Genomic DNA, 26847 nt, shown 5'->3' on the forward strand with positions numbered 1-26847 from the left:
GTAAATGTGCTCCGAAGTTCGCCCTCGGCCGGCTTTATCAGCAGTTTCTCCATCCTGTTGGAAGTAACTGTCGGTCTTTTCCTCCCCCGTTAATGCTGCCACTCGCCTGGGCCACTTTTACTTGCCCCGCTCTGTAGTAAGGAGGACGTCGCAACCATCCTTCTCTTAGCTGCTTCGACAATCTCTCACGTGTTCGGTTCTCCCTCTGATCTCTCTGAATTGTCTCGAAAAGATTCCCTCACAGTCACTAGAACAGAGGTAGAATATGTCCTTTAGTGCAATGAAACATTGTCCGCCACTTCGATGCTACCTCCTGTTAATAAGTTTCAGTGTTTATCACTGTTGCGTATGTCATTTTCTGCAGTATTTATTTGTTGTATAATTACTTTGTGAAGGCTGTTCTCGGAAATGAATAAGGTCCTGATGTTTAGTATATATAAACATATCAATTATAATCATTTTCTTTGTGTGTTGTAACCTCTACCCATCCCCTCAGTCTCTTTACTAATCAGTTTGTATGTAAGGATGAATTCTATGCCTTTACATTGTCAAGACTGAGTTCGAAACTAGAGCCGCTTTCCCCACAGACACGGCGCATGATGGAAGCTCTCCCTTTCTCACTTAAACAGGAGGCCTCCCACACAAGCAAGATTAGAACCTGGCCAATGTGGCTACGCCGAATCAAGAAGCTGTTTATTACAGCACCAACGTTTCGTATCTCCTGATATACACTCCTGGAAATGGAAAAAAGAACACATTGACACCGGTGTGTCAGACCCACCATACTTGCTCCGGACACTGCGAGAGGGCTGTACAAGCAATGATCACACGCACGGCACAGCGGACACACCAGGAACCGCGGTGTTGGCCGTCGAATGGCGCTAGCTGCGCAGCATTTGTGCACCGCCGCCGTCAGTGTCAGCCAGTTTGCCGTGGCATACGGAGCTCCATCAAAAATGGTTCAAATGGCTCTGAGCACTATGGGACTCAACTGCTGTGGTCATAAGTCCCCTAGAACTTAGAACTAATTAAACCTAACTAACCTAAGGACATCACACACATCCATGCCCGAGGCAGGATTCGAACCTGCGACCGTAGCAGTCGCACGGTTCCGGACTGCGCGCCTAGAACCGCGAGACCACCGCGGCCGGCGGAGCTCCATCGCAGTCTTTAACACTGGTAGCATGCCGCGACAGCGCGGACGTGAACCGTATGTGCAGTTGACGGACTTTGAGCGAGGGCGTATAGTGGGCATGCGGGAGGCCGGGTGGACGTACCGCCGAATTGCTCAACACGTGGGGCGTGAGGTCTCCACAGTACATCGATGTTGTCGCCAGTGGTCGGCGGAAGGTGCACGTGCCCGTCGACCTGGGACCGGACCGCAGCGACGCACGGATGCACGCCAAGACCGTAGGATCCTACGCAGTGCCGTAGGGGACCGCACCGCCACTTCCCAGCAAATTAGGGACACTGTTGCTCCTGGGGTATCGGCGAGGACCATTCGCAACCGTCTCCATGAAGCTGGGCTACGGTCCCGCACACCGTTAGGCCGTCTTCCGCTCACGCCCCAACATCGTGCAGCCCGCCTCCAGTGGTGTCGCGACAGGCGTGAATGGAGGGACGAATGGAGACGTGTCGTCTTCAGCGATGAGAGTCGCTTCTGCCTTGGTGCCAATGATGGTCGTATGCGTGTTTGGCGCCGTGCAGGTGAGCGCCACAATCAGGACTGCATACGACCGAGGCACACAGGGCCAACACCCGGCATCATGGTGTGGGGAGCGATCTCCTACACTGGCCGTACACCACTGGTGATCGTCGAGGGGACACTGAATAGTGCACCGTACATCCAAACCGTCATCGAACCCATCGTTCTACCATTCCTAGACCGGCAAGGGAACTTGCTGTTCCAACAGGACAATGCACGTCCGCATGTATCCCGTGCCACCCAACGTGCTCTAGAAGGTGTAAGTCAACTACCCTGGCCAGCAAGATCTCCGGATCTGTCCCCCATTGAGCATGTTTGGGACTGGATGAAGCGTCGTCTCACGCGGTCTGCACGTCCAGCACCAACGCTGGTCCAACTGAGGCGCCAGGTGGAAATGGCATGGCAAGCCGTTCCACAGGACTACATCCAGCATCTCTACGATCGTCTCCATGGGAGAATAGCAGCCTGCATTGCTGCGAAAGGTGGATATACACTGTACTAGTGCCGACATTGTGCATGCTCTGTTGCCTGTGTCTATGTGCCTGTGGTTCTGTCAGTGTGATCATGTGATGTATCTGACCCCAGGAATGTGTCAATAAAGTTTCCCCTTCCTGGGACAATGGATTCACGGTGTTCTTATTTCAATTTCCAGGAGTGTAGTATTTGTTTCCCCGTCTCTGCTAGTACTTCCCAACATCTTTTGAGTTTTCGTATTAGAGATTCATATCGCATTTCTATAAACCAAAATCCATAATACAGATAACGCATTTTTTTCTTTTTCAAATACGTCGGAAGCTTTGCTAAGATACCAAAAGTTCTCCCGACCATTTTTCGTTCTCTGCTTATTTATTTTACAGTTCATCTAGTCTGCAGTCTTCGACTAAATATACAAGCTCATCAGCTGACTTCGTTTTTGATTTATAGATTTTTTTCGATATGTGGATTATTTTAGTCTTATTATAACAGTTTTCAGGCCTAGTCTTAAGAGACAATCAGCGCAATGTAATTTCCGAAACGGAGATATTTCAGATATGTTCTATTAAGACGACTTCGTTTTTCCAGGTTTAGGGCATGAGGTCTACTCAGAACAGTCTTGGTGAATTGAAGCTCCTTTCCTGACTCACATTTCAAATCTGAATTTCTTAGTGGGCTGGTGTAATATACTGGAAGCTGTACCACTGACGTGAATATTCATCAAAATATTAACATAGGTTTTGCAATGGATATCAGTACAGACAAATTATGTGGAGTCTGTGCCAAAAGGGATCTCAAAACCTGTAAATCACAGGGATACCTAAGGATGCGTGTTTGTCAACTGACCCCTCCTTTTAGTCAAGTTGTGATATAAATTTCTTTTCGCTCTGATTCGATTCAGTATAACTTCATTAGTTATTCAAACTACCCTTCTTATCATCGGCATTCTTCTGTAGCAACACATTTAAAAAGCTTCTATTCTCTTCATGTCGTGTAGGTGTCACTTCCATTCAAGGGTACACTGTAGATAAATATTTTCAATAAATACTTTTTAATAAAATTTAGATTATAGGTTAATATATTTCTGTATATCAGGAAAGCTTTTCTCCCTATTGCCAATCGACATTTTATATTCTCTTTATTTCTGCTGTTGCCATTTACTTTCCCTTAGCCTCGGTTACTGACCTTATCCACTCATAACCACCTGAGTTAAGTCGTCTACTCTCCACTATCCCTGTTCTTCCGATATTTGTCTTCATCCTGTAACCTCTTTTCAAGACTTATCATATTTCACTCATCTAATGTCCGATGTCCATTGTTGTGACGTCCAGAGTTAAACTCCACCGTCATATCTCAAAAGTTATTATTACTTTCTCCATTTACTTTAATTACTTTTCCAAATTTCTGTTTGCTTTCCTTTTACGCTTACTATATACACAGATTGAACAATATGAGGGATAAACTAAAACCCTCCTGCACTCCGATCACAATTACTGCCTCCCCGTCACATCCTTCGACTCTTAGAAATGCAGTCTCGTTTCTAAAAAGTTGTACATGCCCTATCGCTCCCTGCTTCCTTCAGAATTTCAGAGACTGTATTCCAGTCAACATTGTCAAAAGCTGTTTCTAAAATTTACAAAATTTTGCAAATGTAGTCTTGTCTTTCTACAACTTATCGTCTACTAGCGATCTGACTTGGTTTCGCACGGGTAGCACGAAGTGTCTATGTCGGACGACTTCTCTGGCCTAGTGGTAATAAATTATGCACTCAAACGTTCCTCGTGATTCAGTCTGTCTATTAGTGCAAACTGTATCAAAAGCCTTACAACAGTTTCTGCAATTAGCCTTCACAGGAAACGTGGCAGGGGACTTACATTTAAAATACATGTATATAAAAGTAAAGTCGTTGTGTTGCTACATTTCTTTGAAACCCAAACTGATGTTCTCCTGGTTCGATTTCTACGAGTCACTACATCGTTCTGTAGATAAATACAGTGTATATCCACGTCTTGTCCTTTGTTGTTCTTTGAATGCCTCGCCCTTCAAGAACAGCGGCGACCTCTATCATAATCTGTTGTCTGTCCACGGCTCTTCTGAAGAGCGGATAAGTGCTCAATTCACTGGCTTAAGTTCTTGAGCGAGGATAATCTTCTACATCCTGGACCACATCTTCCATCATTCTTTCCTTGAAGTATATTTTGTTGTTGCGAATTATATGCGCCCGCATCTCGTGGTCGTGCGGTAGCGTTCTCGCTTCCCACGCCAGGGTTCCCGGGTTCGATTCCCGGCGGGGTCAGGGATTTTCTCTGCCTCGTGATGGCTGGGTGTTGTGTGCTGTCCTTAGGTTAGTTAGGTTTAAGTAGTTCTAAGTTCTAGGGGACTGATGACCATAGATGTTAAGTCCCATGGTGCTCAGAGCCATTTGAACCATTTTTCGAATTATATGCCCAAAGTATTCCAGTTATCTTACTACTACATTTGTGAATTTATCTCGAAGTGTTACACTTGATATCCTTCAATACGCCCACACTTCAGATTCCTCTAATACGTTACTTAATACTGCAGAAAGTGTCCATGACTCAGGTCTATAAAGTAGGGTACTCAACACGTAGCATCGAAGTAATGGACGGCGAAATATGATAATTATGTCACCGCTAGTCAGAACTTTCTACATTCTCTGGTAAGAACTTCTAGCCTGTTCAATTCAGCAGCGAATTTCTTGAGAAAAGTCGCAGGCATCGCTGATTTGACACCACATATACACTCCTGGAAATTGAAATAAGAACACCGTCAATTCATTGTCCCAGGAAGGGGAAACTTTATTGACACATTCCTGGGGTCAGATACATCACATGATCACACTGACAGAACCACAGGCACATAGACACAGGCAACAGAGCATGCACAATGTCGGCACTAGTACAGTGTATATCCACCTTTCGCAGCAATGCAGGCTGCTATTCTCCCATGGAGACGATCGTAGAGATGCTGGATGTAGTCCTGTGGAACGGCTTGCCATGCCATTTCCACCTGGCGCCTCAGTTGGACCAGCGTTCGTGCCGGACGTGCAGACCGCGTGAGACGACGCTTCATCCAGTCCCAAACATGCTCAATGGGGGACAGATCCGGAGATCTTGCTGGCCAGGGTAGTTGACTTACACCTTCTAGAGCACGTTGGGTGGCACGGGATACATGCGGACGTGCATTGTCCTGTTGGAACAGCAAGTTCCCTTGCCGGTCTAGGAATGGTAGAACGATGGGTTCGATGACGGTTTGGATGTACGGTGCACTATTCAGTGTCCCCTCGACGATCACCAGTGGTGTACGGCCAGTGTAGGAGATCGCTCCCCACACCATGATGCCGGGTGTTGGCCCTGTGTGCCTCGGTCGTATGCAGTCCTGATTGTGGCGCTCACCTGCACGGCGCCAAATACGCATACGACCATCATTGGCACCAAGGCAGAAGCGACTCTCATCGCTGAAGACGACACGTCTCCATTCGTGCCTCCATTCACGCCTGTCGCGACACCACTGGAGGCGGGCTGCACGATGTTGGGGCGTGAGCGGAAGACGGCCTAACGGTGTACGGGACCGTAGCCCAGCTTCATGGAGACGGTTGCGAATGGTCCTCGCCGATACCCCAGGAGCAACAGTGTCCCTAATTTGCTGGGAAGTGGCGGTGCGGTCCCCTACGGCACTGCGTAGGATCCTACGGTCTTGGCGTGCATCCGTGCGTCGCTGTGGTCCGGTCCCAGGTCGACGGGCACGTGCACCTTCCGCCGACCACTGGCGACAACATCGATGTACTGTGGAGACCTCACGACCCACGTGTTGAGCAATTCGGCGGTACGTCCAACCGGCCTCCCGCATGCCCACTATACGCCCTCGCTCAAAGTCCGTCAACTGCGCATACGGTTCACGTCCACGCTGTCGCGGCATGCTACCAGTGTTAAAGACTGCGATGGAGCTCCGTATGCCACGGCAAACTGGCTGACACTGACGGCGGCGGTGCACAAATGCTGCGCAGCTAGCGCCATTCGACGGCCAACACCGCGGTTCCTGGTGTGTCCGCTGTGCCGTGCGTGTGATCATTGCTTGTACAGCCCTCTCGCAGTGTCCGGAGCAAGTATGGTGGGTCTGACACACCGGTGTCAATGTGTTCTTTTTTCCATTTCCAGGAGTGTATTTATATGATGAAATTTTTACTCATAACTGCATCAACCACCACTCCTTTATACATTCCATCGAGAGCATCTTGGAAGATTTTTGCAGAGCAGATGTTGAAAATTAATCACCGACTGCGAGAGTGCCAGAAACTAGAATTTATTTTGCAGTTAGAACGTCAGTAACACTTAACGCTTCGGTCGCTACACAATGTACTGATTTGTTTTCGCTGGGAAAAAGTGAACGATGACCTGTTTTTTTCTTCCTTTTACTGCGGTGCATGGGAGAGGTAGGGGAAGTACCGTGCTCGTTGCTGACAGATGGCCCCCTCTTCTGAACAAGCGAATGGAATCTATCGGTGCTTCAGATGAAAACATCTCACTACTGGCAAATTATTTTTCGAACCGGAAAATTCGCGTATAATACCTTTCACGAAACAGAGAAGTTTGATAGGACTGCCTGTAGACAGCAGCGAGAAAAGGCGCGAAGGGCAGTAATTTAGCTATAGAGGGCGTCTACGATTAACATTGTGATTTTTTAATCCGTGCTCAGCTTAAGGCCTATGAAACCGTTTCTTTGCGAAAATACACAGCTGGCCAGAATCCTACGAACGAAATATTTTCAAATATAACATTTAGTACTCTTACGTTCTATTCTAATGTGTAACTCAAATCGTTGACCGGTTCCCATTCGCTCACCGAAGTCGAGCACTGTCGCGCTCGGCGCGTACTTGGATGGATGACCATTCAACCGTGCCGAGTGCTGTTGGCAGTAAGGCAAGCAAAGGAATTGTAAACAGTCTCCAACGACCTTCGCCTTCGACGAGACGTAAAGCCCTAAGTTTACTTCTTTTTCCTAATCTTTGAAAACACAAGAACTCTATGTCAGATTAACGAAATAGGTACTTCTTAGGATTTTGATGCCGAAATAGGCAAAATTAGGCACTAACGTCGAAATAGGCTTTTTTAGGTCCTATAGAATTAACGCTATTAAGTGTAAATAGTCATGAAACGCATAAGTACAATTTTTTATGCAAATAGGAACTCAGGAACAAAATAGGTTTTTACCTAATATCCGCGGTCTTCTCATCAGTATACGTCAGTTTGTTATGATGAGTAGTGTGAAAAGCTTTCTCGTAACCGACGAAGCGAGCATAAACATCGACATAAGCGTGACATCGTAGAATCAGTACCGGAAGAGTGAGTAACGCCTTTCGAGTCTTCCACAAGCTTGCCGCTTTGCCTGATGACATTCTGAAGATTTTTTTTCCACGCATCAGATTCTGTTGCACGCCTGTGGTGCGCAGGTGTGGTCGGTGGACCCGCTGACACTGTACCGGCCGACGGTGGAGTCGAGCGGCGACCCCGAGGAACGCTTCCTGCCCGCCGCGCCGCTGGCCATCCTGCAGGCGGCGCTGAGCGCCGGCAGCTCCGCCGCCTTCACGTCCGTGCCCTGGCTCACCGGCGTCGTCGCTCAGGAGGGCATCATCAGGGCCGTCCGTGAGTACCCAGCGGCTCTCGACGCCCGACACGTAGCCAGTAACCGAGCGAGCGCGTGACATCCGACGCGGGGCGCGAGCGCGTGCGATACGCGAGAAACTACCAACAACAAGCTATATCTTTGGTTGAAATATGAGAATCTCATGAATCGCTGAACACGCGAAATGACATTGAATCCTATCTACCCACAAACTCCTGTAGTATTTCAAGACATTTACAGTAATACGTAGGGACTTCAGAGAGCAAGTTACACTTCTCGTCTCACAGTAAGACTAGGTCACAACTGTTGTGTTGGCAGAAGAGCCAAGACCGTGTTACTAGAGGAGGCCGAAATGCACGCGTTTTAGCTCACGCAGGCTGGCATGAGGAGGGAAGGACTATACTGACGTGAGGTCTGGAACATGGCAAGGAATTAGAATTCAGAAAGCGGACGTAATTAGTTTCATACTTAACTTTAATCCATTAATGATGAACGTCGCTCTTGACGGTACATGATTCAGAATATCAATATCAATAGTAACTGCATATGGCGCCTTGCTAGGTCGTAGCAAATGACGTCGTTGAAGGCTATGCTAAACTGTCGTCTCTGCAATTGAGAGCGTCTGTAGACAGTGAACCATCGCTAGCAAAGTCGGCTGTACAACTGGGGCGAGTGCTAGGGAGTGGCGGCGCTCGGTCTGCGATCACTGATAGTGGCGACACGCGGGTCCGACGTATACTAACGGACCGCGGCCGATTTAAAGGCTACCACCTAGCAAGTGTGGTGTCTGGCGGTGACACCATAACAAGAACTGCCAGAATAGTGTACATGTTCCTGGCGTCCAGATAACACGTGCATCACACTGTGCAAACGAAATGACGCACCAACTGGAAATGTACTGCGAAGTTGAAATGCGCGGGACAGTGAGATTCTCGTAGCCCAACGTCTAAATTTCACACAGTTTAACCTTGAAATTGTGGCGGTGTGTGGATCAAATGCAATGCCGTGTCCAGCAGTAGTCAAATAGTACCAATAAATTTGACCAAGGCCGCGAAGACGTGTCTAACGCTGATCGGGAAGTCCAGATGTTGCCCCGTGCGATTTTCATCTTTCTGGCAAGCTGAAAGAACATCCGTGGAGACAGATTTTCCAGCGATGACGACATTCGCTCAGCGGTTCTCGAAAGGCTCCGCGACCGAGGAGCGGATTTCTATTGCCGTTGTTTACAGAGACTCGTGACTGTAGAAAAATAGTGTCAAGCATCTCTGTGAATTTAAAGTGCGGTGCAACATTCAAAAACAATTACTTCACATGTTATGACAACGCGTAGCTTGCTTTTTGAAGTCCCCTCGTAGTTCTCATACATTATGTGCGGTTGCTTAAGGATTTATTGGGGATTATTTAAAGAAAACTAACAGTTAAGGCAAAAATGTTGTCTTTAAAAAGTATCACTTGACTCTGGACCCAACGCAGTATTTTATTTGATGATTAGAGGCTACAATCGATTAGTAAGTGATTTGCAAATGAGCATTTTGATCCCTATTTCAATATTAGAATAACGTTTACAAAAGTTATCAGCTTTCAATCAGCTTGAAAACACGATAGTAACATACGGATGAAGCCAAGAGGTAAATTAATTAGAAATTAAATGCCTAATAAACCAAATAGATCCTATTAAACGAGCGAGGTGGCGCAGTGGTTAGCACACTGGGCTCGCATTCGGGAGGACGACGGTTCAATCCCGCGTCCGGCTATCCTGATTTAGGTTTTCCGTGATTTCCCTAAATCGCTCCAGGCAAATGCCGGGATGGTTCCTTTGAAAGGGCACGGCCGACTTCCTTCCCTAATACGATGAGACCGATGACCTCGCTGTTTGGTCTCTTCCCCTCAAACAATCCAATCCAATCCTACTAAACGGGCTGTAAATACAGATTTTGTGTGGTAGCGGTAAGACCAGTCGCGGAGAAGGTACCAACAGACATCAGTTGATTGCGGGACGAGTGAACGCACGAGAATTTGAATCGTAATTGTGGTTTTTTATTTATTGATTAGTTGATGTTTTTACAAATTACTTGTACCATAAGAAATATCGCATTCGGTGTTTAAAAGAGATTTTTAGTATTAAAATCTATGGTATGTCAGTAACACTGAGAAACGTCGCGAAAATATCACCGACAAAAGTAAAGAGATCGCGCAGCGATAGAAAGCTCTAGCGAAGCCTGGGATTTCTCGCGATCCACAGATCGAAGACAGCTAGTAGCAACGCACGCACCACCGGCCAAACTTCCTTGGTGTCTGGACCGGAACGGGCTTCGCTCAACCTTTAGGGCAGCGGTTCAAATTCCCCTCAGATCATCTTGATTTTTAGTTTACCATGTTTTCTCTAAATCGCTTAAGGTAATACTGAAAATGTTCATTTCAAAAAGACACTGCTGTCTTGCTTCTCTATATTTCTTCCAGCCTGACGTTTGTGTTCCGTCCGAGAGCCTCGTCGTCGGTCGGGCGTTAAACGGTGATCTTCCTTCCTTTTCCCAGCCCTAAAAGGACAACACAATGAGTACTTAAAGGAGAAGCAGCAGTTCCGACGTCGGGAGTCACCATTACTAGAAGGGGGCGTTGGGTGTGGGTCAAAGTACCGCAACGCCGGATGGCCAATGTACCGCAGAACAAGAGCACCACCGTGTCAAGCTTGTAATTGTGCAGAAGACTTGGGGTGTATCAAGAATTACATGACACTGAGCAAACTTTACCTTCTCTCACGGATAATGTTGTCTTGAGCTAACGCAAATTTCGATAGAGGTGGATCGAGGTCCGTTTCTGTTCTAGTCCAGTAACTATGAAAGGTCTCTACCTATGCTCTTTAATTATGTTTTAACCTAAGAAACTTCCTCGCAGATTAAAACTGTGTGCTGGACGGAGACTCGAGCTCGGCACCTTTATCTTTCGCGGGCAAATGCTCTACCAACTGAGCTACCCAAACAGGACTCACGAATCGTCCCAACAGCTTCAATCTCATTATGTGGCTAAGCCATGTCTCCAGGTTTGGTTCGCACTAACATGCTGCCTGTGTTGTGACGTGGTATGCTCGAAAGGGCGTCGTCGTGTCGATGCTTGCCTAGGAGATTGTTCGTGATTGGTAGCAGAGCACAGTGGTCTGACGCGTTTACTGTCTAGTATGATTTGCATTACGTGAAGCTCTGTCTGTATGATAGTGGCTCGTGATACTTACAAAAAAATGGTTCAAATGGCTCTGAGCACTATGGCACTCAACTTCTGAGGTCATTAGTCCCCTAGAACTTAGAACTAGTTAAACCTAACTGACCTAAGGACATCACACACATCCATGCCCGAGGCAGGGTTCGAACGTGCGACCGTAGCGGTCTCGCGGTTCCAGACTGCAGCGCCTAGAACCGCACGGCCACTTAAGGCCGGCTGATATTTACAGAAATTACTGAGTACCACGACGGATATTTTGAGGAAATTAGACATACGGTAACTGTTAAAATAAACATAATCCTTGAACCGTATTTGACAACTTCTTTGTTAACCAGAGACCATCAAAGCCTTTCCTGGAATTGTCAGAACAAAGTTGTACTATCAATTAAAGTTGTGAGCAAGCTCTCTGTGCAGCCCGCGGGGTAAGAAGAGGATCAGCAATATATTCAGCGAGAGGGTAATGGGGGAGGCCCTCTCCACGTGCTGTGATACATGTGCACGTACTGCAAAGCTACAGATGAAGCGGTTAACCTTATAGAGAATCGTACGAGCTATTTGTGGGTGAGCCCAATATAATACGGTTTAAAAAAATGCTACGAAGGAGTTATTCGAATGGGACAGAAATCGGTAGACGTGACGTTTATGTATAGACAAATAATTCTCGAATCTCATTGACTGGAGCTGAACTGTCAGTGATGAGGCCCGTTTCTGAGTCCTGATGACCAGCGAAGTCGTATCTGAAGGCGCTGCAGGCAGCGTTGGGACACCAAGCTGACTGTAGCCCGCCGTACGGCCCGACAACCAGGCAAGAGAGCTGGTCTGGGGTGCCGTTCCATTTCATAGCAGGACCCATTTGGTTGTCACCTGCGGCACTTACAGCACAGCGGTACGTCGACGACAATCTACTCGATTTGTTGCCCTTTATTACAACCCGTCCAGCGCTTACATTTCAGCAAGGTAATCCCGCCCACAAACGGCGAGGGTTTCTGCTGCTTGTCTTCACGCTTCCCAAAGACTACCTTGACCAGCAATGTCGCCATATCTGACCACAACTACGAACATTTGGAGCATTATGGGCAGAGGCCTCGAACCAGCTCGGGATTTTGACGAACTAAAGCGGTAGTTGGAAATGTGGCACGGCGTCCAAAAACTCTGTCAATTAACGCCAAGCCGAATAATTGCTTTGCATGAGGGCCAGAGGTGCATCAGCGCGTTACTGGCTTTCTCAATTTGTGAAACTCTTTCTCTAGGATAAATTACCCAATGTGTCTGTAACTACACACATCAAAAAAGTTTTGCTTCACCTCTGTTCCGAGAGTTCCGAAACGTGTACAGAAAATTGGAATAGAGATCAACATAATTTCCGCCCTTTTTATTGCTCATGAAAACCACACATTGCATGTTGTACCACCATACAGCGAGACCTTCAGAGGTGGTGATACAGATTTCTGAACACACCGGTACCTCTAATACCCAGCAGCACGTCCTCTTGCACTGGTACATGCCTGTATTCGTTATGGCATACTATCCACAAGTTCATCAAGGCGCTGTTGATCCAGATTGTCCCACTCCACAACGGCGATTCGGCGCAGATCCCTCAGAGTGGTCGATGGGTCACGTCGTCCATAAACATCCCTTTTCAGTCTATCCCAGGCATGTCGATAGGGTTCATGTCTGGAGAACATGCATGCCGCTCTAGTCGAGCGATGTCGTTATCCTGAAGGAAGTCATTCACAAGTTGTGCACAATGGGGGCGCGAATTGTCGTCCATGTAGACAATGCCTCGCCAATATGTTGCCGATATGGTTGCACTATCGGTCGGGGGATGGCATTCAGCATTCACGTACCGTCGTTACGCAGCCTTCCCTGACCACCAGCGGCGGAAAGACCACATAGATAACATTGTCGGGAAGGCGAAACAAAGGCTGCGCTTTATTGGCAGAACACTTAGAAGACGTGACAAACCCACTAAAGAGACAGCCTACATTACACTTGTCCGTCCTGTGCTGGAATATTAGCCGGCCGATGTGACCGAGCGGTTCTAGGCACTTCAGTCTGGAACCGCGCGACTGCTACGGTCGCAGGTTCGAATCCTGCCTCGGGCATGGATGTTTGTGATGTCCTTAGGTTAGTTAGGTTTAACTAGTTCTAAGTTCTAGGGGACTAATGACCTCAGCAGTTGAGTCCCATAGTGCTCAGAGCCATTTGAACCATTCAATCACCAACTTTCTCTTCCGAATGCGAAAATATTTTGTTGACACCCACCTACGTAGGGAGAAATGATCACCATAATAAAATGAGAGTAATAAGAGCTCGAACGGAAAAATTTGGGTGTTCCTTTTCCCCACTCGCCATTCGAGAGTGGAATGGTAGAGTAGTAGTATGAAAGTAGTTCGATGAACCCTCTGCCAGGCACTTAAGTGTGAATTGCAGAGTAACCATGTAGATGTAGGTGTACGTCGGCCTCACATAATGCCATCCCAAAACATCAGGGAATCTCCACCTTGCTACACTCGCTGGACAGTGTCTCTAAGACGTTCAGCCTGACGGGGTTGCCTTCAAACCCTGTCACAAAGTAACAATGCGGAAGCGATCGAACCGCGGTATTGAGCGACTAGGCATGGTTGAACTACAGACAACTCGAGCCATTTACCTCCTTCCTGGTGGAATGACTGGAGCTTATCGCCTGTCGGACCCCCTCCCTCTAATAGGCGCTGCTCATGCATGGTTGTTTACATCTTTGGGTGGGCTTAGTGACATCTCTGAGCAGTGAAAGGGACTGTGTCTGTGATACAATGTCCACAGTCAACGTCTATCTTCAGGAGTTCTGGGAACCGGCGTGATGCAAAACTTTTTTTGATGTGTGTATAAGCATTTGTTTGTCTGCATATGTACATCATGTCTGCTGATTTCCGTTCCGTTCGGATAATTCCTTCGTGATGCGACTTTTTTTTTTGTCTGAGAGTGTATACAAGCGGTGCATTCTTGTTTTTGACGCCTTAAAACACACTTGTTGTTGAATACTATTCCCTAACAAATTAGAATTCAAAACCATCGTACAATATGCGTTAGATCAGAATGTGCCAAGCAAGATCGTAAGAGATGGAAAAGAGCCACCGTGGTACAACAACCGAGTTAGAAAACTGCTGCGGAAGCAAAGGGAACTTCACAGCAAACATAAACATAGCCAAAGCCTTGCAGACAGACAAAAATTATGCGAAGCGAAATGTAGTGTGAGGAGGCCTATGCCAGAGGCGTTTAATGAATTCGAAAATAAAGTTCTATGTACTGACTTGGCAGAAAATCCTAAGAAATTTTGGTCTTATGTCAAAGCGGTAGGTGGATCAGAACAAAATGTTCAGACACTCTGTGACCAAAATGGTACTGAAATAGAGGATGACAGACTAAAGGCCGAAATACTAGATGTATGTTTCCAAAGCTGTTTCACAGAGGAAGACTGCACTGTAATACCTTCTCTAGATTGTCGCACAGATGACAGAATGGTAGATATCGAAAGAGACGACAGAGGGATAGAGAAACAATTAAAATCGCTCAGAAGAGGAAAGGTCGCTGAACCTGATGGGATACCAGTTCGATTTTACCCAGAGTACGCGAAGGAACTTGCCCCCCTTCTTGCAGCGGTGTACCATAGGTCTCTAGAAGAGCGTAGCGTTCCAAAGGATTGGAAAACGGCACAGGTCATCCCCGTTTTCAAGAAGGAACGTGGAACAGATGTTTAAAACTATAGACCTATATCTCTAACGTCGATCAGTTGTAGAATTTAGGAACACGTATTATGTTCGAGTATAATGACTTTTCTGAAGACTAGAAATCTACTCTGTAGGTATCAGCATGGGTTTCGAAAAAGACGGTCGTGTGAAACCTAGCTCGCGCTATTCGTCCACGAGACTCGGAGGCCCATAGACACGGGTTCCCGTGTTTCTTGACTTCCGCAAGGCGTTCGATACAGTTCCCCACAGTCGTTTAATGAAGAAAGTAAGAGCATATGGACTATCAAACCAATTGTGTGATTGGATTGAAGAGTTCCTAGATAACATAACGCAGCATGTCATTCTCAATGGGAGAAGACATCCGAAGTAAGACTGATTTCAGGTGTGCCCCAGGGGAGTGTCGTAGGACCGTTGCTATTCACAATACACATAAATGACCTTGTGGATGACATCGGAAGTTCACTGAGGCTTTTTGCGGATGATGCTGTGGTATATCGAGAGGTTGTAACATTGGAAACTTGTACTGAAATGCAGGAGGATCTGCAGCGAATTGACGCATGGTGCAGGGAATGGCAACTGAATCTCAATATTGACAAGTATAATGTGCTGCATAGAAAGATAGATCCCTTATTATTTAGCTACATTATAGCAGGTCAGCAACTGGAAGCAGTTAATTCCATAAATTATCTGGGAGTACGCATTAGGAGTGATTTAAAATGGAATGATCATATAAAGTTGATCGTCGGTAAAGCAGATGCCAGACTGAGATTCATTGGAAGAATCCTAAGGAAATGGAATCCAAAAACAAAGGAAGTAGGTTACAGTACACTTGTTCGCCCACTGCGTGAATACTGCTCAGCAGTATGGGATCCGTACCAGATAGGGCTGATAGTAGAGAGAGAGAGGAGATCCAACGGAGAGCAGCGCGCTTCGTTACAGGATCATTTAGTAATCACGAAAGCGTTACGGAGATGATAGATAAACTCCAGTGGAAGACTCTGCAGGAGAGACGTTCAGTAGCTCGGTACGGGCTTTTGTTGAAGTTTCGAGAACATACCTTCACCGAAGAGTCAAGCAGTATATTGCTCCCTCCTACGTATATCTCGCGAAGAGACCATAACGATAAAATCAGAGAGATTAGAGTCCACACAGAGGCATACCGACAATCCTTTCGACGAACAATACGAGACTGGAAAAGAAGGGAGAACCAACAGAGGTACTCAAGGTACCGTCCGCCACACACCGTCAGGTGGCTTGCAGAGTTTGGATGTAGATGTAGATGTAGAATATTAAGGTACTGTTTGAAAAAGTCGAGGTAGTACGTAAAGAAAGAAATGCAGGACCAATGGAGGGTGTGGTCTGTGCAGCTATCCTGAGCAACGCGACGCAGCTGTCGGAGCTGAACGCGCGCCTCGACGAGCTGATGCCGGTGCTGATGGAGCTGCCGGCCAACCAGTCGCAGCAGCTGTGGCAGCAGATCAAGCGCTTCTTCTTCCCCGGCGGCGGGGACGTCGTCCTCGACGACAGCAACGCCGGGGCCTTCATAGACGTGAGTACGCGTGTGCAACTGCTAGATGCCTGTCATCGTCTCCCTTTTGTCCTTATGGTGGTGTATGGACTTCCCAACTCATCAAAACCGTTGTAGAGTAACCTAATCGACTGTCGCTCAGCCTGTAGCCACTGTTCTGTTGGAACTCGATCTAAACCACACACATCTCTTTCGATTCTGTCTTCCTAGATTTCCGTAGCCGTTCGAAACTCCGCCGCGCGGGATTAGCCAAGCGGTCTAGGGCGCTGCAGTCATGGACTGTGTGGCTGGTCCCGGCGGAGGTTCGAGTCCTCCCTCGGGCATGGGTGTGTGTGTTTGTCCTTAGGATAATGTAGGTTAAGTAGTGTGTAAGGTTAGGGACTGATGACCTTAGCAGTTAAGTCCCATAAGATTTCACACACATTTGAACATTCGTCCGAAACTCCACCACAACACCGACTGCTAACCGAGAAGTTCCTCGCCGGTCGTTATAATGTGAATTAATGCCAAGCGAGGAGCAATTTAGACTTGTAGGAGAAGTGAACTCAGCTCTCCTTAGTTAATAAAGCTAAATCGTAGGAATACCTGATGAGCGAGTAGAAGGCACGATGGTTTCACAAAATAATTACTAAAATATCCTCGCACTTGGCCGCTTAGCAAAGGACAACACTGACACAATGATGTCAACCATTTCGCTACACAACAAGTTAGAATTATTGTTGTGTACATGGTTCCGCGTAGTCAGCGCGCCCCGCTAAGCACAACAGCGCAGGCGCAGCGCTCGTCCGTCTAAGCACTACGAGGTGGCGCTGCCATAAAGACGAACCAAATTCTGCTTCCGCCGATCCGCGTATTAATATGTCACGCAGCCAATGAGATTGCTGCTAAAGTAGAACCTTTTCTCCTCGCGGACCACACTCGCGCAGTGATACCTGAACGCGCGAGGTATTATAACGAGTGTACAGACCTCGGATTAGTCAGTCTGCATTTATCTGCACCAGTCTGCATTAGTCTGCATTTGTCTGTACCAGTCCATGGTCAAGTTTCAGTCTGCGCCTAAGAAGATTATCATATTCCTGTACATAGCTATGAAGGTAAATGTGATGTCCTTAGGTTAGTTAGGTTTAAGTAGTTCTAAGTTCTAGGGGACTGATGACCATAGATGTTAAATCTCATAGTGCTCAGAGCCATTTGAACCATTTGAAGATAAATGAATAGACACTTTGTCAAGTATCAGAGATATGTGAGAATAAGAGTAACGTATCAAGACCAAAGGAACTTCAGAGCGTCAATTGTAAACAGCATCCAGAATCAAGTTACGTAATATCTATGATTTTTATTATTTTAATAAATGTGTGTGATAATTAATCAAGTTCTGTTTAAAGTTGGTCACCGTCAATCTGCTACTCTAAGTGTGCAAGTGGAATTTCTATAGTCTGACCTAACGGCAGAAGATAAACACTCCACAATAAGACCAAGAGACATATTGCTGACACTCGCCTACTTCGCTAGAGCGACAAGTCAAATAATCTGATGGTGTGTGTACCGAAGGTCTTACAGTACGCACACCACATTTATTATTAACGTTTGCCTAACCAGGACAAGCTTAAAGATCTTGAAATTTAAGTCAAATCCACGTACAACAGTTTATTTGCTGTGTATGTTTAATGCAATAAACAACAGATTCAGAGAAAGTGCAAATTTATTCGAATATTCAACTAAATTAGTTGAGAACGACGCTAACACTGCGGCAAGTATCAAAATCTACCTGGAAGACTGCGTGGAGAAGCTCAGAGACACTGACCTGTGCAGCTCCTGAATTCAAAAGCAAACAACCTAAAATTACAGTTCACAATAAATCAGATTGTCGACCCAAGTTCCGTACTTGAAGCACAAAAGTAAGCGAGCTGCTCTGAATACGGATCACGCTACGGTGTTTGTGTACTTACGTTCCCTCGACAACAGCGAAATGTGCCGATGCCCAACAACAGCAGACAGCCGCTTAGAACACAATCCATCAAAAATGACCTCTCCAGATGGCAGCCGGCCGCCAATAGAATCTAACTGCTTTGCTTATTGCTCACTTCCCTTTTTTTAAAAAAAAAATATAGACAATGACTCCATGCTGTTACCAATGAAACGGGAGGGGATTGTTGCTAAGCTCATGAAAAAGTTGGGTAAAGCACATGTACACTCCTGGAAATGGAAAAAAGAACACATTGACACCGGTGTGTCAGACCCACCATACTTGCTCCGGACACTGCGAGAGGGCTGTACAAGCAATGATCACACGCACGGCACAGCGGACACACCAGGAACCGCGGTGTTGGCCGTCGAATGGCGCTAGCTGCGCAGCATTTGTGCACCGCCGCCGTCAGTGTCAGCCAGTTTGCCGTGGCATACGGAGCTCCATCGCAGTCTTTAACACTGGTAGCTTGCCGCGACAGCGTGGACGTGAACCGTATGTGCAGTTGACGGACTTTGAGCGAGGGCGTATAGTGGGCATGCGGGAGGCCGGGTGGACGTACCGCCGATTTGCTCAACACGTGGGGCGTGAGGTCTCCACAGTACATCGATGTTGTCGCCAGTGGTCGGCGGAAGGTGCACGTGCCCGTCGACCTGGGACCGGACCGCAGCGACGCACGGATGCACGCCACGACCGTAGGATCCTACGCAGTGCCGTAGGGGACCGCACCGCCACTTCCCAGCAAATTAGGGACACTGTTGCTCCTGGGGTATCGGCGAGGACCATTCGCAACCGTCTCCATGAAGCTGGGCTACGGTCCCGCACACCGTTAGGCCGTCTTCCGCTCACGCCCCAACATCGTGCAGCCCGCCTCCAGTGGTGTCGCGACAGGCGTGAATGGAGGGACGAATGGAGACGTGTCGTCTTCAGCGATGAGAGTCGCTTCTGCCTTGGTGCCAATGATGGTCGTATGCGTGTTTGGCGCCGTGCAGGTGAGCGCCACAATCAGGACTGCATACGACCGAAGCACACAGGGCCAACACCCGGCATCATGGTGTGGGGAGCGATCTCCTACACTGGCCGTACACCACTGGTGATCGTCGAGGGGACACTGAATAGTGCACGGTACATCCAAACCGTCATCGAACCCATCGTTCTACCATTCCTAGACCGGCAAGGGAACTTGCTGTTCCAACAGGACAATGCACGTCCGCATGTATCCCGTGCCACCCAACGTGCTCTAGAAGGTGTAAGTCAACTACCATGGCCAGCAAGATCTCCGGATCTGTCCCCCATTGAGCATGTTTGGGACTGGATGAAGCGTCGTCTCACGCGGTCTGCACGTCCAGCACGAACGCCGGTCCAACTGAGGCGCCAGGTGGAAATGGCATGGCAAGCCGTTCCACAGGACTACATCCAGCATCTCTACGATAGTCTCCATGGGAGAATAGCAGCCTGCATTGCTGCAAAAGGTGGATATACACTGTATTAGTGCCGACATTGTGCATGCTCTGTTGCCTGTGTCTATATGCCTGTGGTTCTGTCAGTGTGATCATGTGATGTATCTGACCCCAGGAATGTGTCAATAAAGTTTCCCCTTCCTGGGACAATGAATTCACGGTGTTCTTATTTCAATTTCCAGGAGTGTAGCTTCCCACTTTTTGGTTACAAGACCTACATTTTTAAGCAAAAAGTTGTAGCTGGACAGAATCAGTGTCTATACGATTCGTCAGCCTTATGCACCAAAACACGATACACAGTCATGCAATTCCATTGGCTGAAGCAGATTTTTAGAACGAAAGCAACAGACTCTCCCATGCTGGTCTGATGTTCTTGCAGCATCCTGCTCTTCGGTGTATCCACCGAAAAGCGAAATCGTCGCGCTCAGTTATCCTGTGAGAACTGCCGGGCGGCCGTGATGTTTACTGACCTCGGACTGTGCTTCAGAGCAAGTCGCCTCCCGACTTCCGCAAAAACTGCCCGCATCCCGGAAAGAGGCGCTCTTCATCTAATGAGATCCACAGACTGCCTTCCGCCGACAAAGGTCACAGAGACATTTCAGGTGACTGACCACTCCAGCATTACTCTTTAATGAGGCAGTGTACATCAATGTGCGAATTATCCAAACTAAATTTATCCATTATTTCAGAAAGACAGAACTTGGTGACTTCCAAGAAACTTTATGCATTATTTCGAACCTTTACGAAACGTTTTCTCCCTGGCACCCCACTAAATGGATGGAAAGAAAAAAATTTATTGCTTACTACATTTTCGCTGTTCGTGCAGTAAAACTGCCACATGAAACATGACGTTTTAGTTTATTACTCCTTTCCTACTGACTGTATTCGTGACACATTTTACAGACAGTACTCACATATACCGCTGAATGTATCCGAAAAGTTATATCATTGTACGACTCTTAGTTCGGGAGATAAAGATTGACACAAAGTTTTGGTTTTGACATTCGTTAGTATATGGATGAATGATACGTAACTATCAAAACCGACATAATTAGGGTTCTGCGTCTTCAACATTAACCGTTTACGTACTTATTGTGAAATATTTAACACATTAATCCATTCGTAAAATAATCAGACATTTGAATCTGTTTGGTACAAGAGATTCTGATAATTTAACTAATCAGGTGGGGGATGATGTTACCAGTATTTGACTAGCAGAACCCAGTACCTTATATTGGATGACAAATGTTACAGTGGGTGTGCCCTGATGATGGATATTAGGATCTCTAACGTTTTCAGTGTGCATAAACGACTTAGCAGTTAGGCTTAGTGGCACTGCAACATTTTTTTGCTAACGACGCTCTTACACACAGGAAACTACCGTCGTTGAACGATCTGCGGAGTTACAGGAAGGCTACGACGAAACGTGAGCCTCCGCAGCCGACTCGTCAGTGCAACAGACCCTCATGCGGGGGACCCTGGTTACGGTTACATTCCTGGCATTGCCAGGGGACTTTCCTCGGTAGGAGGACTGGACCGTGATGCACTCAGCCTCGTGATGCCGACTGCGTAGCTGTATCACTGAGAGGTCGAAACGTCGACAACGGCAGAGAGTGTGCTGTGCTGACCCCATGGCCCCTCCGTACCGTATCCAGTGATGAATGGCAGAGGATGTCATGGCGGTCAGTCGACTATTGCTTGGTCTTGAGAGCCTGATTATAGGGTTTCTCTCTTTCCTAGGACAAAATTTGCGTTTGATGTCACGAATGGTAACTTTTTTAAAATACGAATTTACGTAAGATAATGCCTATTACAAAGAGAAATAACCACGTATTATTTGATAAGCAGATTAGTGGTGGATATGTTGACCTTGTCGTATCGTTTGCGCATTGAGAGGTAGTACTAAGATACAGTATGAAGTGGGACAGTATTAGGGAATGCGAATGGAAGAATTACTTTTGTTGGAAGGTTTGTGGGAAAACGTGGTAGATACGCCAAAGGAAATCGCACACAACACTCTTGTGCGGCCACTTCTACAGTAGAGTTCCAGTGTTTGGGATCTTTATCAATTAGCCGTGAAACGGCTTGTAGGATCGTAGCAGATATGTAACACAAATGAAAAGGGAAACTACAGTGGCAATCCTTAGAAGAAAGTCGACATAGCTATCATGAAACTCTACTGAGTAAGTTTGGAGAACCTGTATTCGAGGACTATGCGACCATTATTTTGCGACCAACGTAGACTGATAAGCCAAAACATTATCACCACTGCCCATCGCTACGTTGCATGCCTGCTGGTGGCGTTGCGGGCACGTGACGCGATAGCAAAAGTTTGTAAGCGGAGCAGAAACAGACGAGGGATCATCCTAGCGAAGATACGGGCTAAAAATAGGGAATTCTATTGTGAAAACTCCGTCCGAACAGGCCTTGGAAGCCCCAACGGTACCGACCGGCCGCCGTGTCATCCTCAGACCACCGGCGTTCACTGGATGCGGAGATGGAGGGGCGTGCGGTCAGCACACCGCTCTCCCTGCCGTACGTCAGTTTACGAGACCGGAGCCACTACTTCTCAATCAAGTAGTTCCTCAGTTTGCCTCACAAGGCCGCTTGCCAACTGCGCTCGGTAGACCAGATGGTCACCCATCTAAGTGCTGGCCCAGCCCGGCAGCGCTTAACTTCGAGGATCTGACGGGAACAAATGTCATCACTGCGTCAACGCCGTCGGCCGACTCTCACAAAGGCAAGATTATTATTACGCAGAACCTATGGACGAGTACTACGAAAACGGCGAAACTGGCCGAATGTTCACGTACTAGTGCCGTTATCATCTACGGAAAGAGGTAGAAAGACAGTGAAACTAACACTAGACGGTAAACGGTTGCTCATCTGCGACTCTTCACAGAATGTGGGGTTCGGAGGCTTGTCTACTCTGTAAAGTATGACACATGGTGATCTGTGGCGTCTCTGCCGAAAGACCACAATGCTGGTGAACGCACAAGTGTTTCGGAGCACACCATTCATCGTACAGTGCTGAACATGGAGCTCCAGCAGACCTACGCTACGTGTTCACATGTTGACCCAACGACATTGCAGAGGGCACTGGACTATGGGGATTCGACCATCGATCAATGGAAACGTGTCCGCTCTTCGGATAAATCACATTTTTGCAACACTAGGTTGATGGTAGCATCGAAGACACGCTGACTGCTACGAACCACCTGCATCTCTTCATGCTTGATGTCTTGCCCACGGATGATGTCACCATGCAGCACTAATTTCCCGTCTCTCGGAGCCAGAAAAGTGCTACAGCGGCTTTAGGAGCATTACAGTGAACTAACTATGATATCACGGCGACCAAATTCGCTTGATGTAGATCGTATCTGGGTCGCCATCTGGCGCCATGACCGCGTAAGCAAATCATCGGCCCCTTATTTAGGCAAATTACATGACCTGTGTGTAGACATCTAATGCCACATTGATCCACAAATCTACCAACAAGCTTTCGGATCCCTGATAAACAGAATCGGTTATGTATTTCATTCCAAAGACGGACAAACAAGTTATTAAGCAGGTGGTCATAATATTTTGGCTCATCAATGTATATCTAAAGTAGGGATCCTGAAAAAAGGATAAGGGAGTCCTGGGTGCGCACAGATCCTTTTTCCCTCTCTTGATACTGAATGGAATGGGAATAAAAATCCGTGATATTTATGCAATGTACGCTCCGCCATGCGCTGTACAGTGGCTTGCGGGTGATCTGTGTGGGTCTAGAATGGTTATCCACATGCACTCAGGCCTTATAGTTCCATGAAGTTCCGACAGGTGGCGGCGCTATACATAGCGTTCAAAATGGCGGGAGGCGCGTTCCAAGCAGGGAGCCGTCGCTGAGTTTCTGTTGGCGAAAAACCAGATCATCGCAGATATTCATAGGCGCTTGCAGAATGTCTACGGAGACCTGGCAGTGAACAACTCCCCGTTTTCAAGAAGGGACGTCGAACAGATGTGCAGAACTATAGACCTATATCTCTAACGTCGATCAGTTGTAGAATTTTGGAACACGTATTATGTTCGAATATAATGACTTTTCTGGAGACTAGAAATCTACTCTGTAGGAATCAGCATGGGTTTCGAAAAAGACAATCGTGTGAAACCCAGCTCGCGCTATTCGTCCACGAGACTCAGAGGACCATAGAAACGGGTTCACAGGTAGATGCCGTGTTTCTTGACTTCCGCAAGGCGTTCGATATAGTTCCCCGCAGTCGTTTAATGAACAAAGTAAGAGCATATGGACTATCAGACCAATTGTGTGATTGGATTGAAGAGTTCCTAGATAACAGAACGCAGCATGTCATTCTCAATGCAGAGAAGTCTTCCGAAGTAAGAGTGATTTCAGGTGTGCCGCAGGGGAGTGTCGTAGGACCGTTGCTATTCACAATATACATAAATGACCTTGTGGATGACATCGGAAGTTCACTGAGGCTTTTTGCAGATGATGCTGTGGTGTATCGAGAGGTTGTAACAATGGAAAATTGTACTGAAATGCAGGAGGATCTGCAGCGAATTGACGCATGGTTCAGGGAATGGCAATTGAATCTCAATGTAGACAAGTGGAATGTGCTATGAATACACAGAAAGAAATATCCCTTATCATTTAGCAACAATATAGCAGGTCAGCAACTGGAAGCAATTAATTCCATAAATTATCTGGGAGTACGCATTAGGAGTGATTTAAATTGGAATGATCATATAAAGTTGATCGTTGGTAAAGCATATGCCAGACTGAGATTCATTGGAAGAATCCTAAGGAAATGCAGTCCGAAAACAAAGGAAGTAGGTTACAGTTCGCTTGTTCGCCCACTGCTTGAATACTGCTCAGCAGTGTGGGATCCGCACCAGATAGGGTTGATAGAAGAGATAGGGAAGATCCAACGGAGAGCAGCGCGCTTCGTTACAGGATCATTTAGTAATCGCGAAAGCGTTACGGAGATGATAAACTCCAGTGGAAGACTCTGCAGGAGAGACGCTTAGTAGCTTGGTACGGGCTTTTGTTGAAGTTTCGAGAAGATACCTTCACCGAAGAGTCAAGCAGTATATTGCTCCCTCCTACGTATATCTCGCGAAGAGACCATGAGGATGAAATTAGAGAGATTAGAGCCCAGACAGAAGCATACCGACAATCCTTCTTTCCACGAACAATACGAGACTGGAATAGAAGGGAGAACCGATAGAGGTACTCAAGGTACTGTCCGCCACACACCGTCAGGTGGCTTGCGGAGTATGGATGTAGATGTAGATGTAGAGTCGTTGTGCGTGGCGTCTGTCATCATCTCAACAAAGACGCACTAAACTGTGCGATCTCCCGCGTGCTGGCCGGTAGCGCACAGCTGTGACTCCCGCATTATTGGAACGTGTGGACACCCTCACTTGAGATAATGCAAACGAATTTCTCGTTCTTCGTGAGAACACAAGGCCTCACATAAGTATGCGCATCCGAGAAGAACTTAAAAAACTTCACTGGTCTTTTCTTCCTCATCCTCCCTGTAGCCTGTATCTCGCACCTTCCGAGCAGCGCTGGGTAGCCGCGCGGTCCGAGGCGCCTTGCCACTTTTCGCGCGGCTCCTGCGTCGGAGGTTCGAGTCCTCCCTCGGGCAAGGGTGTTTATGTAAGTTAGATTAAGTAGTGTGTAAGCCTAGGGACCGATGACCTCAGCGGTTTGGTCTCATAGGACTCTACCACAAATTTCCAATTTTTTTCGCACCTTCCGACTTCCATCTGCTTGGCCCAATGAAGGATGCACTCTGCGGGAAGCAGTAAGTGGACGACGGGCAGATTATTAATGGAGCAAGACGTTGGCTCCGACGTCGGCCAGCAGATTGGTACAAAGTGGGCATGAGGGCCCTCCCAGTCTCAGTGAACGGAGATGAAGTTGAAAAATGTGGTAGCCAAAAGAGTGGGTAATAATATGATGTATTGGAATCCTGAATAAAACCAGCCTGCCTTCAGAAGAAAAGTGTGTTACATTCCGAATTGGAATCCCCTCGTATTAAAGTATTGGAATAAGATTAAAGTCCTGTCGACGATAACGTCGTTAGAATCGTAACAGGAGCTTGTCCTATTCCAAGGAACCATCCCACCATTCGTTTTAACAGCTTAACAGGAAGCACAGATAACCTAAGTCAGGTTGGCTTTGAACCCCACTACTTCAAAATGAGAGTCCAACGTGCTAACACTCCGCCAGCCGCCAGCTCGCTAGGGCACACGTCAACAAAATTTTGTCAGTTCGCATTGCCCTTCTTCGTACATTACTCATTCTCCTTGTTCGTCCAATTGTATACGTATACAGAAGGCTTTTACAGTGTTCCATTGCAAGGCTGTAGAAGTGTTCTCTTTCGTACACAAACAACACTTACCCCCTATCCTCCCAATGAACAGAAGCTTGTAAACTGCTTGTCTTCTGTCGGCCTGTGTAGCCATATTAGTTTCTGTTCCTACACCTTATTGCTCCCAGACAACTGTGTGAGGAAACTGGATTCTGATGTGTCTAATGAATAATTTAATGAAATATAAATTTTTTTCTAAATGGTGTGAAATACAAAGTTTATTTCTCTACAGTTGGAGGTGGTTGATAATTTCTGCATCAGGTTGACATTTAATACGACCTGACAAGACATTAGTTTATATCGAATGATACTTCCTCGTAGACATATGTACCATTTACAGAAACTCTAATATTGTAGCTAAGTCGTTGTTGTATGGCGTGAACAGTAATGCCCCTATCGCATTTCCTAGTGACACTACAGCAATTCTCTCTTCCACTGTGAATGATTTTCGCTTCGATATAGCTTTCTGCGTTATCTCTGTCAAAAAGTGCTAGATACGTTTGCAGACCTGCTTAGGCAAGTATAAGTTGCACTTAACCCGATTTGTTTTGTAGATGTGGATGAGATGCTGACACGAAATCTGACCGGACGTCTTTAAACACGGAATCAAACTTGTTTCTTCTATCCAGGATTCTTGAGATATCGTCTAAGAAAAGAGCGACTTAGGTTCTATACAGTCGATGTTTCTAGGTGCCATGAAGAAGGTCGCTTGGATCCAGTGGCGTAGTAAACTGTGTTTAATAA

General features: G+C 46.9%; 1 protein-coding gene across 2 annotated transcripts in view; it reads left to right on the forward strand.

Moving 5' to 3' along the window:
- Window positions 1–26847, forward strand: part of LOC126198667 (juvenile hormone esterase-like) — a 178754-nt gene that overhangs the window by 114565 nt on the left and 37342 nt on the right. For both annotated transcript variants that reach the window (XM_049935153.1, XM_049935152.1), the window contains exons 7-8: window positions 7650–7842; window positions 16137–16318. In XM_049935153.1, coding sequence (XP_049791110.1) covers window positions 7650–7842; window positions 16137–16318 — 375 coding nt within the window. The remainder of the gene's footprint in view (window positions 1–7649; window positions 7843–16136; window positions 16319–26847) is intronic.

This window comes from Schistocerca nitens, chromosome 8 (assembly GCF_023898315.1).
Source record: "Schistocerca nitens isolate TAMUIC-IGC-003100 chromosome 8, iqSchNite1.1, whole genome shotgun sequence".
NCBI classification, from domain to species: domain Eukaryota; kingdom Metazoa; phylum Arthropoda; class Insecta; order Orthoptera; family Acrididae; genus Schistocerca; species Schistocerca nitens.